We start from the raw sequence: 17,147 nt of genomic DNA on the forward strand, positions 1-17,147 counted from the left end.
TGTAGTAGAAACCATCATCACATGCCTAGCTGAAAATGTTTTGGGAATGCAGTACGTACCGCATTATTTGCTTCTTTGATTTTAAATGATTGTTCTTTGATATTAGCAGTGGTTTCAACGCCCTGCTAGGAATAAATGAAAACCCTTCCAAAGATTTGAGTTGGGTTTTTGCTCAGCATTCATTTTATTCAGGGTGATTTAGTAGTCTCTATTCCCTCTGAAGTTTCACTGTACATTTTCTGGCAATCCACTACAAGGTCCCGAAATTATTATTCTATGTCTGATTGTTCTCAGGAAACTGTTATGTGCTGGTTTCCCTTTTACTTAATTCTTAGTGCATTTATATAATCCTAATCCCAAATAATCACACACCTGGCCCTAACCCAACACATTAGTTCAGTGTACTTGATTAAATGAATGCACTAATTACATGAGTCTTTAAAGCCAAGAATCTCCAAAGGGGAAAAAAGGGCAACGATGCTCGTACCGTTGCAATCTGTACAATCTCTGTAATCCACTGCATACCTTTCAGCAGAAAGTGCTCTGTTCTTTACTGCTTCTGTCTCTCAGGCGAGAGTACGGGACGCGCTTCACTTGCATGGATGCTTTCAAAATAATGAGCATAAGTCGCAGAGCCGGGCTCCTTGAATAGGCAAAGACTCCACCCAAGATGGTCTCCTCCCACAGCCTGTACTGTAAGAAAATGTCTGCAAGGCAATATGCATTACATCATTTAGTCATCACATGCAACGTTGCAGCACATATACTTTCAGCCTACATTTAGGTTCGATATATTGTATACTACTACCACAATAAGCATGTTGCCATTGAAGCCACCATTTGCCCTTTGAATATTTCCAGTGCATTTTGCTGCCACATGACCGTTGCGTGTGTTAAAGTGGCCCTAGAGACGCAAATGGTTGTGGTTTTGACAGGAGTTCACTCCCATTGGGTGCTCGCTTCAAGACAATTCTTTGTTGTTTACCATTTGGAGGGACCAAGAGTGCTACTTGTTTTCATTAATTGCTTAATGGTTGCTACAGAAATGTCTTGTATCTTCTCCTGACAAAGACCTCTTCTTAATCGCTTTTGGGGGTCCCAGTGTTGACAGAACAATCACTTTAAACTGTAATTTTTGTCACCATTAATCCATAAGACCTATTATTCTGATGTCCCACCCTAGATCTCATGTGGCATAACCTGGATATAGCCATTGTGTTCTTATGCACTCTACTGCACCAAATTTGTGCACGGAGGTCAATGAATTGTTTTGACCAGAATTGGCAATTACTCCTTTGTGCCTTTAAAAAAACCCGTCCCGATTACCCTTGCATTTCCTGCATTAAATTGAGTGTGGAAATGGAACCTGCAGAAATAGGAAAGAGTCAGGCCCGGACTGGCCGTAGCGGGCACGGGCAATCCCCCGGTGCGCTGCACGCGTGGGGGCCGGTTTTGGGCCCTTGGGGGCAGTTTTTGATACAGGCTCGATTTAGGGCAGTTTTTGCAGCATAGCTGCTAAATCGTCCCTGTAACAAAATCGGCAGAAAACCGGCCCTGGCAAAGAGCACGATTTTGGACTTTATTAAACATTTATTGAATGTTAATATACTTATTTAGGTTTGGCACCACTTATTTGTTTACCCAGAAGTATGAAAGAGTAGACATTAACACGTGCCATTAACAGTTCCTGATCATTACCAAATAATTTCAAAAAGGCTAGTAAAAAACAATTACACAGCATTGTAATACACAGATGTCATAGAGACTTAAATGCGCAGTGTTTATATGTTTATAAGTACCCCTATGTGGTAAATTCAAAGACCTCTCTATACATATTTTAAAAAACGTTGGTAACGGAAGGTCTAGCAAAAGGCTAATGCTGACTGTAGCCAGACCAAAAAGTGGCGTTCTTCCTCAACAAAATAATTATTGCTTGAATCCGGCTGAAAGTTTGATAACATGATGTAAAGTCAATTCTTCATCTAGTCTGTCCTAAAAAGTCTTTAGTTGGTGTCTGCTTCTGGACACTGCACTGGATGGATTTGGAAGAGAAGGTTTTCATGGTGAAGTTTCGCTTCCATACCAACCCTTAAAGTGGGACCAATTCAATCAGGCAGTTCTTCGTGGGGGCAGAGTGTGATGTAGAACTGTGTGCCTATGAGGAAGTGGCTACTATTTGTTCAGTAAAAGGAAGCAGTAATTTAAATACTACCAAAATCCAAGGATTCCCCTCAATGGCATCCATTATGGTCACTAAATAAACCGAAAGCAATTAGTGGAATAGCTATTCTTCAATACCGTTTTATGGATCATGTCTAAAATCCCTTTTGGCTTTGCCCACAAATTCTTCTCATAGGGACTAATTGGCATTCCAGATCTAGTCAATTTGCTTTTCCAATGGAGTAAACCCGCGTCTTGTGTAGATGTACCAAACTCGTATCACTTTATTGGTGGAATAGGTTACTGTATGTCATAGGTTAATGTTACACTAACTATCTGGAAGTCCCTTATCTCAGCAAAAGCCCATTGATTTAAAAAAAAAAAAATGGTCAATGTGTAGCACCAAATATATATTCTCACAACTCCAAACCACCAGCCGTTGCTCCAGAATGTCACGGGTGCTCGCTCAACGCACGGCGGAGTGCGTGAATAGTTTACCAACACTTGGTTACAGATCCGCAAAGAACCAATCTCAAAAGAGCGCACTCAAAGCCATTTTACGATGTCCAAATCTCCGTATTTATTTTTGATGCTGCAGATAGTTAACAAACGCGTTTCGGCATTGCCGCCTTCGTCAGTGTTACCATGCTAAATGTACTTGTGTGTTTAAATAAAGAAGTGCTATACAAAATTTCATGTGCAACCTTGTTCCTTAAACTAATCAGGAAAAACTCTAGGAAAACCACGGCATTCAATTGTCCGGACTAATTGCAAATGATTCCAGACTTTGCTTACACTTTTTGGGAAATGAATGTATTCAATGTATGGTGATGTATCTAGAAGTATCATTCATTGCTGTCTGAATGCATTATTCCTGTGGCAGTTTTATTTTCTTTCTGCTAATCCGAAATTGTTTTTATATTTTTTAAGCTGAACTGTTGCGGTATGACTGGAGTTCTTGATTCTGCTCTCACAGACACTTGTCCGACTCAGAAAGACATAATAAGTTCTGTTACCATAAAGGTTAGTATTTCTACTGATAATTAATGGGGTTATGCTATAAATTTAATTTATTAAACATTGTGTGTATGGAACTGTTCCTTCTACAAATGCGTCTTTTTCTTGTGATCGTAAATCTACTTTGTTATTGCAGACCAGGCCTTACTTTGCTACTCAAAGTCTAAGCAGTACCTTCCTTTGTCCTTTTCTGCCAACATAACTTGATTTTAGTAAAGCTTTTCATACTATGTCAAATGAATGACCCACGTACTTGTAATTATTGCAGTAGGCTGACATCTTGAAAGGTACAAGTGAGTTGGAGCTTATTATTGGGAATGATTTTTAACTTGTTTGGTATTTAACCAGAATACATCCGTAGGTTTAATGTAATATGGATTGAGGACGCATTTTCTAGGGATCGATTAAGTGGCCAGAAAATCTGAAGGTTTGCTGAAGGATCTGGGGAATTAAAAAAGATTCTTCAACATAACCGATGAGATATTGAAGTGTGCAAAGGCTTAGCTTTCTTTAACCATAATTATGCAGTATGGAATAAATGGCTGTATTGTTGTAACTGAGTGATATTATTCTGTTAGTAGACATGATAGCAGAGATGAGGCAATGTGATTCAGTGATTTTATAAGCACCCTAGACTATTAGGGAATCATGTGTGATTCACTCCTATTTGGACATTTGGGACTCTGCCTACCCTTTATTGCCCATAATTTATTTAAGAGCGGCCTAAGTCTTAAAGGATGTCAGACTCTTCTGTAATTGGAGGAAGTTTCGAGTCATCGTCTAGCCATGGACTAAATATCTCGGCAGGCTTCATGTAAGTGTTGAAGCTATTCGTTATGGTAGAGTGTCATCACACCAGTTGGGGGTCCTGTGGGTTTAAAATGCATAACAGGAGGTAAGATAACTTTTATTAGAACTACTCCCTAGCACAAGATTAAAAACTGAACATAGATTTAACATGGATAATGAAGATCCTTAACAGTCACAAGAGTCAACATGTTTCTGTCCTTATGAGCATAGCCTCCAAAGGTGCCAGAGGGACACCTATGTTGTGTAAACTTGAGTCCGGTGCCAGTCACTGTATGAAATGCAACATACAGTTTGGCTATTTTCTCTTATCAAATGAGCTATAATATAAATTAAAAGTAGACTATACATACCTCCTGATAGAGAAAAGAAATTGATGCTGCAGGCAAGAGGGTGTAACAAAACAACAATGTCTCAGCTGGAAATCATTTAACAAGGGCAATTAAAATAATAGTGTACATCACAAGGGACGGGAGAAAAAGAAAGGGAGACAATAACTGGAATGGTAAAGTAAAACCATTCTTATTTGTAGGTAGTTGTAACAGCACTACAATACAATATATTGTGACCATAACACACGAGTGAGCACTGGGCGTGCTAGTGACAATGGACGGCGCAGTGACACGGAGATGAAAATATTTCAGCGTGAACGGCGAAAGAGTAAGAACAAATAACAAAGTGGTCAATAATACAGTACAATTATTTAGATATTAGATATTAGATATTAGATATTAGATATTAGATATTAGATATTAGATATTAGATATTAGATATTTTAGATTTGGGATAAATAAATTGACCACAACCGCTCCAAAGTTCTGTGCTGGATAGTCAAATGCGTTACAACCGGATTGATTCCAGGTAATCATCAGGACAATGGTCACTAGTTTCAACAATAGTGGCAGGGTATGTGTTGGACCTGGGCCTCTTGGCAGGGTCATCCCTAAACTTTTTGCCTTCCTCCAATACTCTCTCTGACCTGTTTTTGTTGGTTTAATGACTCTGGGCACTTTACCACTGCTGACCAGTGCTAAAGTGCATATGCTCTCCCTGTTGTAAAGTGTACATGTGATTGATGTCCATGATTGGTTCATTGGATTTACTGTTAGTCCCTAGTAAAGTGCACCAGGAGTGCCAGGGCTTGTGAATGCCAATACTGCTAGTGGGCCTGCAGCGCTGGTTGCGCCACCCACAGAAGCAGCGTTAAAATGTGTCTAGGGTCTGCCATTGCAGAACCTGCGTGCAGTCTGGTACTGTCATGCTGGCTGGGCAAGTGCACACACTTGCCAGCCCCTAAACCTTCCCTTAACTTCATATTAGTCACCCCTATGGTAGGCCTGAGGGCAGGGTGCATTGTAAGTGTAAGGTAGGACATGCCCTGATGTGTGTGGCATGTTCTAATAGTGAATTACTGCCAAATTCGTTTTTCACTATTGTAAGGCTACCAGTTCCCTTCTAGGCCAGATGGGCTGCTGGAATTATTACACTCTATAATCCCAGCAGGCTCAGGGAACATGGTAGAAATTAATGTTTAGTATGCCTGAACTCAGAATAATAAAATACTTCTTTTAGTAAAGTTTATTTTAATATCCTGGGTTTGCAAATGCTACTTTTAGAAAGTTAGCCTTTGCTGGCCTAACCATTTCAGCCCGCCTCTGCTTGGATGTGGATCTGACTGTCTGGTGTGTGTGAGTGACAGGGCTGGGAGTTGACAGGTAGTGATTAGCAGGATGACCCCTTAGTGGGTGGTGGGAGTTTCCCCTGAATGATGCATCAGGCTGTGCCCCTGCCTCCACAATGCTGGCTCCGCCCTCCTGGGGAGCGACTGATGACTCAGCCTGCACCTGGCCCAGGAAGGACCGAAGCCTGTCAACAAAGTGCTCAAGCTGCCCCTGCCTTCACAATGCCGGCTCCGCCCCCCTGGGGAGCGGCTGATGTGCCTGCCCTCACACTGAATGCAGAAGCCAGAAGTACCCACAACAAGTGCTCAGAGACTGGAGCAGTTATGCAGAGGCCCCCCTGGCTTGCTAGAACAAAAGAAACTGGGTATAAAAGAAGGAGCCCTGCTCCTTGTAAATTAGATCCAGTTTGCGCAAAGAAGAAGCTCTGCCTGAAGAGAAGGACCCTGGAAGCTGCATGGAGAAGTACTGACTCTGACCCCAAGAGACTGGCCTGTGGTGGGTGCCTTGCTGCTGAAGGAGAGCAGGAGAAGAAAGACGGAAAGACTTTGCTTTTATTCAACTTGTGCCAAACTCTGCTGAAAGATCTCCAAGGGCTTGATTGAGCTTGCCCCCTGAACTGAACCCCAGGACCAGTGGGTTCTCCTGTGCTTTGGCTCGTCCCCTGCCTGAGGCCGAGTATTTCCTCCCGCCGGAGGTGAAGTCTGCCCCCTCTCGCCCCCTCCTAGGGCCGTGGTACTCGGGAGCCAGCCTGCCCTCTTGCCCTTGAGAGCCTCGCTCCACCCGGAGTCGCTCTCTGCCCCAGGGCTAAGGCCGGACGCTCCTCTACCCCTGCCTGCTTCACGGAGCCCTTGAGGAGACTTCAGCCCCTCCCGCCGGAATCCCGGGGACTCGAGCAGCCTGTAGCCTGGACCCCGTGCATCTGATTGCACCCGGCTGCCCTGCCTTGCTCTGCCCCCCAGGAGAGGCCGCACCCCGCACTGTGAAGGGTGCCTTGCCTCCCGGAGATCCTTTGCTGTCAGAAGGGACCCCCTCTGCACTGACAATTCCTGAAAGAAAGCATTCCTGAAGGTGCCTTTGCCCCAGAGGCTCCTCTCACCCCTCCCTGCTCCTCACTGCAGCTGAGAGCCCCCACCTCTGGAAAAGGCCCGGGGTTTTTCAAGCCCCTCTCTGGTGTCCATTCCAAGCCTACCGCGAGATGCGTGAGAGTTGGTAGGGGCCGAGTCAGTTTCACCCTTGAAGGCAGGAGAGGCGCTGCAAGGCGCTCCGAAGGCCGAGGAGGGTCCCAAAGCCCCAGAACAGAGAGAGGCTTTCTCTTTGAAAGGAAAGAACACTGAAAGAACTGTTTGGGAATAACACTAAACAAAGATTGCTTATTACTGAGAAAGAACTGTGGCAACTTAACCTAAAGAGTAACTGGAACCTGCATTTGAAATAACCAAGACTGTATTTACAAGCCTGCTTGAAATTTATATAAAGAGAATATATTTTTACAAATACAGTTTGGTGTCATTGTGTGGTGGGTTGGTTGTGACGGTGTAATATTGCAAATGTTTAACCTTACATGCCCCAGAGATTAGCCTAAGACTGCTTAAGCCACACTACCTAGAGGGTAAGCAGAGGTTGTCTTGAAGGTAACCCTCAGCCCTGACGAGGAAGAGAGAGGCCCTGATTGTCGCCAGTGTTGCACTGCGCCAACCAGAGACTCCCCCTTCTTACATTGGACGCAGCGGTGAGGATAGCGAATTTACATTTGCAGTGTTCATGCCTTAACTATTGACCATTGCACAGTGATGACAGTCCAGTAACTAAGCCACAGACTTTGTTTTTTTTTGGATTTATGATTTGCGAGAAGAGATCTCCATGTGTTTTTGAAGTCATGCCTGTGTCAGTGAAAATGGAAGAGGCAACATCCATTTCTTCTATTGACTGTGATTGGGAGAAACTAGAAAACTACACCAGGAAACAGCTCAAGAGGTTCTGCAAAAATTTGAACATTTCCATGACCGGACTCTCCAGAAGGGAGCAGTTCCAAAAGGCGCTGAGGGCCTGGGTCAAGGCAAGGAATGCCCCTGGAAAGGATTTTGAATTTGAGCATGCAGAACAGCAGCTGGAGGGACCCCTGACTCCAGAGTGGAGGGGTGCAACCTCCCCATTGGGTAGCAGTGTTTCTGGCCGAGGTCTGTCGCCAGAGGAGCTGGCGGACAGACAGGCAACCCGAGATCATGAAATGAAGTTGGCAGAGCTGAAATTGAGTTGCCAACTGGAGCTAGAATCTAGGAAGTTAGCCCTGGAAGAAATGAAAATGGAGCTTGCGCATGACTTAAGAATGAGGAAACTTGACTTGGAGCTCGAGGGGCTTGAGGCCAGGAGGGCTTCAGCCCAGCAACAAGAAATGTGTGTAGCTCAGAGATTGAGCTTTGCTGAGTTGGAGGTGGAGTCCAGCTCAGATGGTGGCAGCAACATTCAGGTATCTAGTGCAGACAGCATAGCGCGCGCACCTAGAGGTATGGCACCTGACTTGGAGGGGGTTAACTTACACCAGGAGGTTCAAGGGCATGAGGTAGCTCCAGTAGTGCGCAGCGTCCCTGAAGGGAATAGGGTAGCTGGCGTAGGAGTTCATGGTCCTAGTGGCGGGAGGGTTTCCCCCATGGTTGAGGTCCTGGTGGGTGAGTGTAAGGACCGCCCAGAAGAGTGTGGGTTGTGTGACAGAGACAGTTCGCTACTGTCTGGCCAGTCTCAGAAGAATGGTGTGGAGTATGTGTGTGAGGCGCTGGATGGTGAGGTGAAGGATAATTTGGTTAACCCTGCTAGGGGGCTGTGTAATCCAATTGTGGGAGAGCATACTTTAAGTCCCAGTTTTCCAGAGCTATGCCAACACCTGTTTGAGAGTGAGTTCTCTGGCCCCAGGGAGCTCACATTGGAGGCAGACCTTGTGGTGGATTCCAGAGGGTCTGGAGAGGCATTGGGGTGTGATCCTGTGGGGAGTGGCTCAGGTATCTTCCAGCCCAGAGTGGTGGAAGTGGCGCAGAGTAGCCCAGCTAGGTCCTGTAGTAGTGAGATGGGTGTAGGGCCTCACGTCCTGTCCTTAAGGGGAAGGAGTGAGAATGGGTTTTGTCCCGGTAGTGCCCAACCTCAGTCTCAGAGCCTGGATGGTTCTTTAAGGGAACACCAGGTGGGGAGCCTAGGCTGTCCGGATGAGTCACCCTTTGAGGGGGATCCCCCAGTGGCTAGAGAACGTGGAGGCTCTGTAAACAGAGCTCCAGTAGTTCTGGTGACTGGCAGTACCACTCCAGTTGGGAGGGTGCAGAAGTCCAGAAGGAGGGGCGAGAGGGGGAAAGAGTCCCCAGTGGAAGAACCAGTGGGTCAGGGGCCAGCCAGCAGGGCTGCGTCCCCAGTGAATGACCAGGGGGACACCACTTCTGTCCTGGGGGATCTTCCCACACTGTCAGAGGGACAGGGTTTGGGAGATCTGCGCCAGGCAGACTGTCGCACAGCACATGAGCTATGTGCCACCCTCAGGGGGGGCAGGCGTGCTCCCCGGAAAGTCCTGGTGCGCCAGGCAAGTGTTCAACTGCAGGGTTGGGTCCCTGAGTTAGAGGGCCAGGTTCAGGTGTTGTCTGACCTGGAGGGTGGGACCACTGTAATCAGTGTCCTGGCCCATGTCGCTTCTAGGGGTACCACTCCGGTTGGGAGTGGGCAGTACTCTGGAAAGGGGTGCAGAGGGAGGGAGTCCTCGCCTCTGACCCCGGGTCAACTTGAGGGTTTAGACCCTAGGTTTAAGGGCCAGGTGCAGGGTGTCCCCCCTGACCTGGTGCCCCAGTTGCAGGATAGCACCCCTGAACTGGTGGGCGAATTGTGCAGGTCACCTGCCACAGGTGCCCTGACAATTCTGGAAGGGGGTACCACTCCAGGTGGGAGGGTACAGAGCCCCAAGGAGGAGGACCGGGTGTGGGAGAGGCCACCCCAGTCTTTGGTACAGCCGCCAGGTACAGACCTGGGGCTGGTGGGTCAGCGCCAGGGTGACATACCTGACCTAACAGGAGGGAGAGTGGACAAAGGGTGCCAAGCACCTGGGGCTAATGCCCCCCGCTCTTTAAGGCCACAGAGGTCTGAGAGCCCTGAGAGGCATGAGGCCTGGGTCTCATTCCTGACTACTGTCAGTGGCCACTGTGACATTTTTCTGTCTGCCTGTTGGGACACACCTGTGAGCAAATTAAGGTTAGAGGCTGCACAGGTGGTGTCCACAGAGGAAGAGAAGGGTGCCCCATGGATTAGCTGGGTGGACCCTGAGAGTATGAACAGAGGATTTAAAGTAGGTGCAGATTGGCGTAGAACTGGAATGTGCCCCTGCTGTTGCGGGCCAGGTCCAGGTTCTATCGCCCAAAGCAGGGAAGCCCATCACAGTGGTGATTGGTCTACCCTGCGTTTTGGCTGGAAGGGGGTTGTGTTGGACCTGGGCCTCTTGGCAGGGTCATCCCTAAACTTTTTGCCTTCCTCCAATACTCTCTCTGACCTGTTTTTGTTGGTTTAATGACTCTGGGCACTTTACCACTGCTGACCAGTGCTAAAGTGCATATGCTCTCCCTGTTGTAAAGTGTACATGTGATTGATGTCCATGATTGGTTCATTGGATTTACTGTTAGTCCCTAGTAAAGTGCACCAGGAGTGCCAGGGCTTGTGAATGCCAATACTGCTAGTGGGCCTGCAGCGCTGGTTGCGCCACCCACAGAAGCAGCGTTAAAATGTGTCTAGGGTCTGCCATTGCAGAACCTGCGTGCAGTCTGGTACTGTCATGCTGGCTGGGCAAGTGCACACACTTGCCAGCCCCTAAACCTTCCCTTAACTTCATATTAGTCACCCCTATGGTAGGCCTGAGGGCAGGGTGCATTGTAAGTGTAAGGTAGGACATGCCCTGATGTGTGTGGCATGTTCTAATAGTGAATTACTGCCAAATTCGTTTTTCACTATTGTAAGGCTACCAGTTCCCTTCTAGGCCAGATGGGCTGCTGGAATTATTACACTCTATAATCCCAGCAGGCTCAGGGAACATGGTAGAAATTAATGTTTAGTATGCCTGAACTCAGAATAATAAAATACTTCTTTTAGTAAAGTTTATTTTAATATCCTGGGTTTGCAAATGCTACTTTTAGAAAGTTAGCCTTTGCTGGCCTAACCATTTCAGCCCGCCTCTGCTTGGATGTGGATCTGACTGTCTGGTGTGTGTGAGTGACAGGGCTGGGAGTTGACAGGTAGTGATTAGCAGGATGACCCCTTAGTGGGTGGTGGGAGTTTCCCCTGAATGATGCATCAGGCTGTGCCCCTGCCTCCACAATGCTGGCTCCGCCCTCCTGGGGAGCGACTGATGACTCAGCCTGCACCTGGCCCAGGAAGGACCGAAGCCTGTCAACAAAGTGCTCAAGCTGCCCCTGCCTTCACAATGCCGGCTCCGCCCCCCTGGGGAGCGGCTGATGTGCCTGCCCTCACACTGAATGCAGAAGCCAGAAGTACCCACAACAAGTGCTCAGAGACTGGAGCAGTTATGCAGAGGCCCCCCTGGCTTGCTAGAACAAAAGAAACTGGGTATAAAAGAAGGAGCCCTGCTCCTTGTAAATTAGATCCAGTTTGCGCAAAGAAGAAGCTCTGCCTGAAGAGAAGGACCCTGGAAGCTGCATGGAGAAGTACTGACTCTGACCCCAAGAGACTGGCCTGTGGTGGGTGCCTTGCTGCTGAAGGAGAGCAGGAGAAGAAAGACGGAAAGACTTTGCTTTTATTCAACTTGTGCCAAACTCTGCTGAAAGATCTCCAAGGGCTTGATTGAGCTTGCCCCCTGAACTGAACCCCAGGACCAGTGGGTTCTCCTGTGCTTTGGCTCGTCCCCTGCCTGAGGCCGAGTATTTCCTCCCGCCGGAGGTGAAGTCTGCCCCCTCTCGCCCCCTCCTAGGGCCGTGGTACTCGGGAGCCAGCCTGCCCTCTTGCCCTTGAGAGCCTCGCTCCACCCGGAGTCGCTCTCTGCCCCAGGGCTAAGGCCGGACGCTCCTCTACCCCTGCCTGCTTCACGGAGCCCTTGAGGAGACTTCAGCCCCTCCCGCCGGAATCCCGGGGACTCGAGCAGCCTGTAGCCTGGACCCCGTGCATCTGATTGCACCCGGCTGCCCTGCCTTGCTCTGCCCCCCAGGAGAGGCCGCACCCCGCACTGTGAAGGGTGCCTTGCCTCCCGGAGATCCTTTGCTGTCAGAAGGGACCCCTCTGCACTGACAATTCCTGAAAGAAAGCATTCCTGAAGGTGCCTTGGCCCCAGAGGCTCCTCTCACCCCTCCCTGCTCCTCACTGCAGCTGAGAGCCCCCACCTCTGGAAAAGGCCCGGGGTTTTTCAAGCCCCTCTCTGGTGTCCATTCCAAGCCTACCGCGAGATGCGTGAGAGTTGGTAGGGGCCGAGTCAGTTTTCTCCTTGAAGGCAGGAGAGGCGCTGCAAGGCGCTCCGAAGGCCGAGGAGGGTCCCAAAGCCCCAGAACAGAGAGAGGCTTTCTCTTTGAAAGGAAAGAACACTGAAAGAACTGTTTGGGAATAACACTAAACAAAGATTGCTTATTACTGAGAAAGAACTGTGGCAACTTAACCTAAAGAGTAACTGGAACCTGCATTTGAAATAACCAAGACTGTATTTACAAGCCTGCTTGAAATTTATATAAAGAGAATATATTTTTACAAATACAGTTTGGTGTCATTGTGTGGTGGGTTGGTTGTGACGGTGTAATATTGCAAATGTTTAACCTTACATGCCCCAGAGATTAGCCTAAGACTGCTTAAGCCACACTACCTAGAGGGTAAGCAGAGGTTGTCTTGAAGGTAACCCTCAGCCCTGACGAGGAAGAGAGAGGCCCTGATTGTCGCCAGTGTTGCACTGCGCCAACCAGAGACTCCCCCTTCTTACATAAATTGACCACAACCGCTCCAAAGTTCTGTGCTGGATAGTCAAATGCGTTACAACCGGATTGATTCCAGGTAATCATCAGGACAATGGTCACTAGTTTCAACAATAGTGGCAGGGTATGCATAAAACAAGTCATGCAGGGTGGCCTAAAGGTCCAGCCAGGAGAGATCAATCAATGGTGGTAGTCTGGCCACAAGGTGAGTAAATAGAGTATGGGTGAGGCGTAAATCAAGCGAAAGACAACTGAGAATCTGGTGTAGGGGGCATTCAGGCTGCAAGTTACTCCTGGCGGGGTCTGTGAATCCCCGGGTATAGGCAAGAGTCTGCTCCGAATTGAGGCGATCCAAAGTGCTAAAGGCCCAGACTGGAGCCGGCTTAGCGATCGCGTGTGCGCTCGAACGGAGAGCGGGCGAATTAGGGGAGAGGAGGCAATCTTATGATTTGTACTCAGGCGCTGGACAAATGGAGCGTCCAGGCAAGAGGGTTGCATTGGGTGGTGGGCACCCACTGGCATAGTGCCAATTCTGTGCTCCTCTCTATATGATAGGGCTCAGTGGGAGCAGGGACATCTTCAGGATTTTGGGGGCCCTGGGCCAAACGTATTTTGAGGGCCCCTGTTCTGCCCAGATTTGAATTAATTATCCTATTTCAGCTTTTTCATGCCTTCTTTAGCCAGGTCATTGACAGTGTACAGAAACATTCGTCCAAATTCTAAAGTTATTACACCTAATATTCAGGGATAGGGACCTGTGTTTTCAATATTGCAACGCTGCAGCAGCTCACCAATATTACTGCAAATGATCTCTGTGACGCCCTCCCATTTCTCAGATGGAAGATCTGTTTTGATCTAAAAAACTTTTTATGGATGCTGCATGCAACATAAACGCAACATTTTCTGCAAAATATCTATAATAGACTCTCACACATCACTCACAGTAAAACTAACTTGAAGGGGGAAACTTTATGCAAATCACTCTTTTGAAGAGTCATTCAAAGTCATCCGGTCAAGACCTTCTGCAGAAAAGAGATGGTTCTATAAGGGGGCCCCTGAAAGGCTGCGGCCCTGGACCAAAGCCCACTTTGCCCATGCCTTAAAACGTCTTCGTGTTGGAGCAGCTAATTCAACATCTTCCGGATTGTTAGACCTGGCATCTTTTGGTGTGGTTCATCCTGTCTTTTTGCTTCTGACTTCCCGTTTTAGACTGTGTGCTGTACTTCGTTTTTGCTGGTTTAGGTCTGTTGCTCTGGGTCTAAAATGGAAGTCTTTGGTTTACTAGCATGTCCCTAGTACGGTTCACTGTGTGCGCCCAGGGCCTGTAAATCAAATACAACTAGTGGGCCTGCAGCACTGATTGTGCCACCCACATGAGTAGGTAGCCCTTCAAACCTGTCTCAGACCTGCCACTGCAGAGCCTCTGTGTGTGCAGTTTTAAACTGCCATTTCGACCTGGCAGCACTTCATTGATAGTAAGCTTACTGATCCTAGGAAGCTTGCTAAGGGTACAAAGGAAGTTGTAGGTGGGAGACTCCACCAAGGGAGGGCAGGGACCCTAACAGAAGGAAGGGGGGCGCAAAAATAAAAGTAAGGAGTGCTCTAAAGGGCTCCAAACTAGTTCCCAGTGTAAGGATTCCAAACCACCTTTTGAGAAGAAAAGTTGGTTCCCTACAGGAAAGCCTGCAGTGAAGGAACCCCTAAAGTTGTTTGCATGTAATCGGGGAGGGTACCGCAAAGGGGATCCCATGGGGACACAGGCCCCCACCGGTGGGCAGTCACTGGGGATGGTGAGCGTAGCCCCTGGGGAGGAGTTGGTGCCAGTTAGTGGTGGGGGAGCAGCTGAAATGATCCTAGTGTCCCTTGGTGACAGTCAGATGGTCCAGAGAACCCTCATCCCTGACAATACTAGGAAGTACCGGCAGTGGGTGACAAATGGGTAGATGGTGGACGCCCTGACAGCCGCAGGAGCCAGCAGGACAACAGTCTGGTGTCATCTGGTATCTTCAGAGTAGGTAGTCCCTAATGTGGTCAACCAAGTAGTTGCTGTAGACCACAGTGAGCGCCAATGTTTGGTGGATCAAGTTCCCTTTGAATAGGGGGTGTGTTCGGTTCCTTAAGGGTAGCTGTGAGTCCATCCATGTCTGTGCATTGTCTGTGGGGCAGTGACCTGGAGAAAACCGCCTGGAAAGAGGTGGAACTCCAGTCACACAGATGTTGAGATTGCCTGAGTGGGTGTGCTTGACCACACAGTTCGTGCCAGAACGTGAGTGGTCAGAAGGTCCTGGACCCTAAAAGAGGGGCCCAGGTACCTGCCAAGAAGTGCGAGAAACCCGCTCCTGAGGTTCCCATGGTCTGGGAGGAGGGAAAACTTGAGCGGTACGCCTCAAAACCTACAGGGGAATATGTGCCCAAACTGTGGAACCTGTCTGATCTGTTCCATTGGCATCAGGACAGAGGTCCCTCCAGGGAGGAGTTCTGCACTGCGCAGATCAAGCACCCTCAACCTGTGGGTCTTCGGAAGCAGGCCGAGGCCCAGGCAGCTGGTGACTCCTCTTGAACTCACCTGATCTATTGGGAGAATGATCTCCTGTATAGCGAGCCTTGGGTTGCGGAGCCTGGGGCAGCGTGTGTGCTGGGGATACACTTCAGAGGCTTCCTACTTGGTCCGGTTCATGATTTGCCTCTGGCAGGTCATTTGGGGCAAGACAAGACCTTTGACAGGCTTGTCACCCACATTTATTGGCCTCAAATGCGTTCTGCAGGTCCTGTCCTACCTGCCAGGCGAGTGGCAAAACTGGGGACAGATGCAAGGCTCCCATGCAACCCTTCCCTGTCATGAGCACCCATTTTGGGCAGGTGGGCTTTGACATTGTGGGGGTCTCTGGACCCCAAGACAGCCATAGGCAACAGGTTCATCCTTGTCTTGGTGAACCATGCCACCTGGTACCCGGAAGCGATCCCTCTGAGGACGGTGACTGCACCTACCTTGGCCAGAGCACTGATGGGGTTATTTTCCCATGTGGATTTCCCCAAGGAGGTGGTATCTGACTGCAGTACCAACTTCACGTCCTTGTACATGAAGAAAAGAGGTGATTAGGGGTTGGCATGAAGCACCAGATTGGGGGAATCTGATTGCTCAAGAGCAAGGGCCCTCACACACCCAAAAGGGTTTCATGATTAAACATTGAGCAGCTCCATGTTGGGCTGGTGCAGCAATGCCCAATGGGCCCCGCGAGGGGCATTCTTTGCCAGAATTCTTTTGTTTTTGATGATGTGAAGGAGGAGGTGCAATGTTGGGTGAAAATGTGTTTTGTGAGGTTAAAAATAACTAAGATATGCCCCAGTATTTTAATATGGTGGTTCCCTTGTTAAATTATTTAGCTGGAGATGGATAAAATGGTCCAAGCAAGCTCAAAAGGTGATATTTTTTAAAAGGTTTAGATGTTTCTTGCCTATTTGTCATAACTGATCATGGCATTTCATCAGGACCGTAATCATAATCTATTTATGCTTGGGTTGCTAAGAGTGCAGGATATATTAATCGTACCCAAAGGCATTCACACAAGTATAAAGAATACAATCAGTGTAAAAAAAAACAACTTGTAAAAAGAGTTAAAAACAAAAGGATTAAGTAAAACTGTTTACTTACAGTAAGTAGTATGCTCAATGGTACAAAAGGGCGAGTGCTGGGTTCTGGTCCACCCTCAAAGTACAAATATGGACTAACCTAACGTCTGGATTTCACGTAACAAATAAACGCACAGGAGACAGACAAGTGACAAACAAAGGTGACATATCTTCATTACTGTTCCTGAACTGCACATTGTGATTAAGTGCCAGATTACCAACCTGGGGGCTTGCAATATTAAGGTCAGTACTGTGCCCCAACAATGTGTGGCAGAGAAGACTCTCACTGGTTTGTAAACAACATAAGGGGGAAGGGTTAACAGTGTGTTACAAAGGGTCCAGGTGAGGCTCTTGAAGTGTCAAGAGTGAGCAAGTTAACTGAAACCCATACTCCTGGTGATGAGTGCGATATGCACGCGACATGCCCGTATCTCTCCCACCACGGAGGTAATGGGTGAGCAGAGCAGGTGGTGTTTAGTAGTAAATGCACAGGTCTCAATAGGGAACAAGTGCTGGAACCCAAAAACCACCAGGACATCGCAGGAGCGTAGGTCTGAATGCTGGCACCATCTTGAAGGTAGAGCGCGGCTCATGACAGTCAGAAGTACAACCAGAGATTTTTGCCATTCAAGCCAACCATGTAAAAGTGTGGCATATATGAATTGAATACCAGTCACAATGGTAGGAAAAGAATAGGGACAGAGCCTGCGTGGCTTTAAAACGGGGCCTTATGGAGAGCTCAACACTAGGACATTTAACGAGGTACGTCCAACTACCGGCACCTTAATGCGAGCGCCATCTTGAAGGTAGCATGCAAATGAGAACAGAACAAATAGAACAAACTGCGGTTTGTCCTAATGTCCGGCACAACGAGGAACTGCCCAATGATGAACTATGACATCCTTTTTGGGTGTGTGAGAGCCCTTGC

General features: G+C 48.1%; 1 protein-coding gene across 2 annotated transcripts in view; it reads left to right on the plus strand.

Moving 5' to 3' along the window:
* CD9 (CD9 molecule) overlaps positions 1-17,147 on the plus strand; it is a 202,411-nt gene that overhangs the window by 151,037 nt on the left and 34,227 nt on the right. For both annotated transcript variants that reach the window (XM_078673990.1, XM_078673991.1), the window contains exon 6: positions 3,091-3,183. In XM_078673990.1, coding sequence (XP_078530116.1) covers positions 3,091-3,183 — 93 coding nt within the window. The remainder of the gene's footprint in view (positions 1-3,090; positions 3,184-17,147) is intronic.

Source organism: Lissotriton helveticus, chromosome 1_1 (assembly GCF_964261635.1).
Source record: "Lissotriton helveticus chromosome 1_1, aLisHel1.1, whole genome shotgun sequence".
Classification (NCBI taxonomy): Eukaryota; Metazoa; Chordata; class Amphibia; order Caudata; family Salamandridae; genus Lissotriton; species Lissotriton helveticus.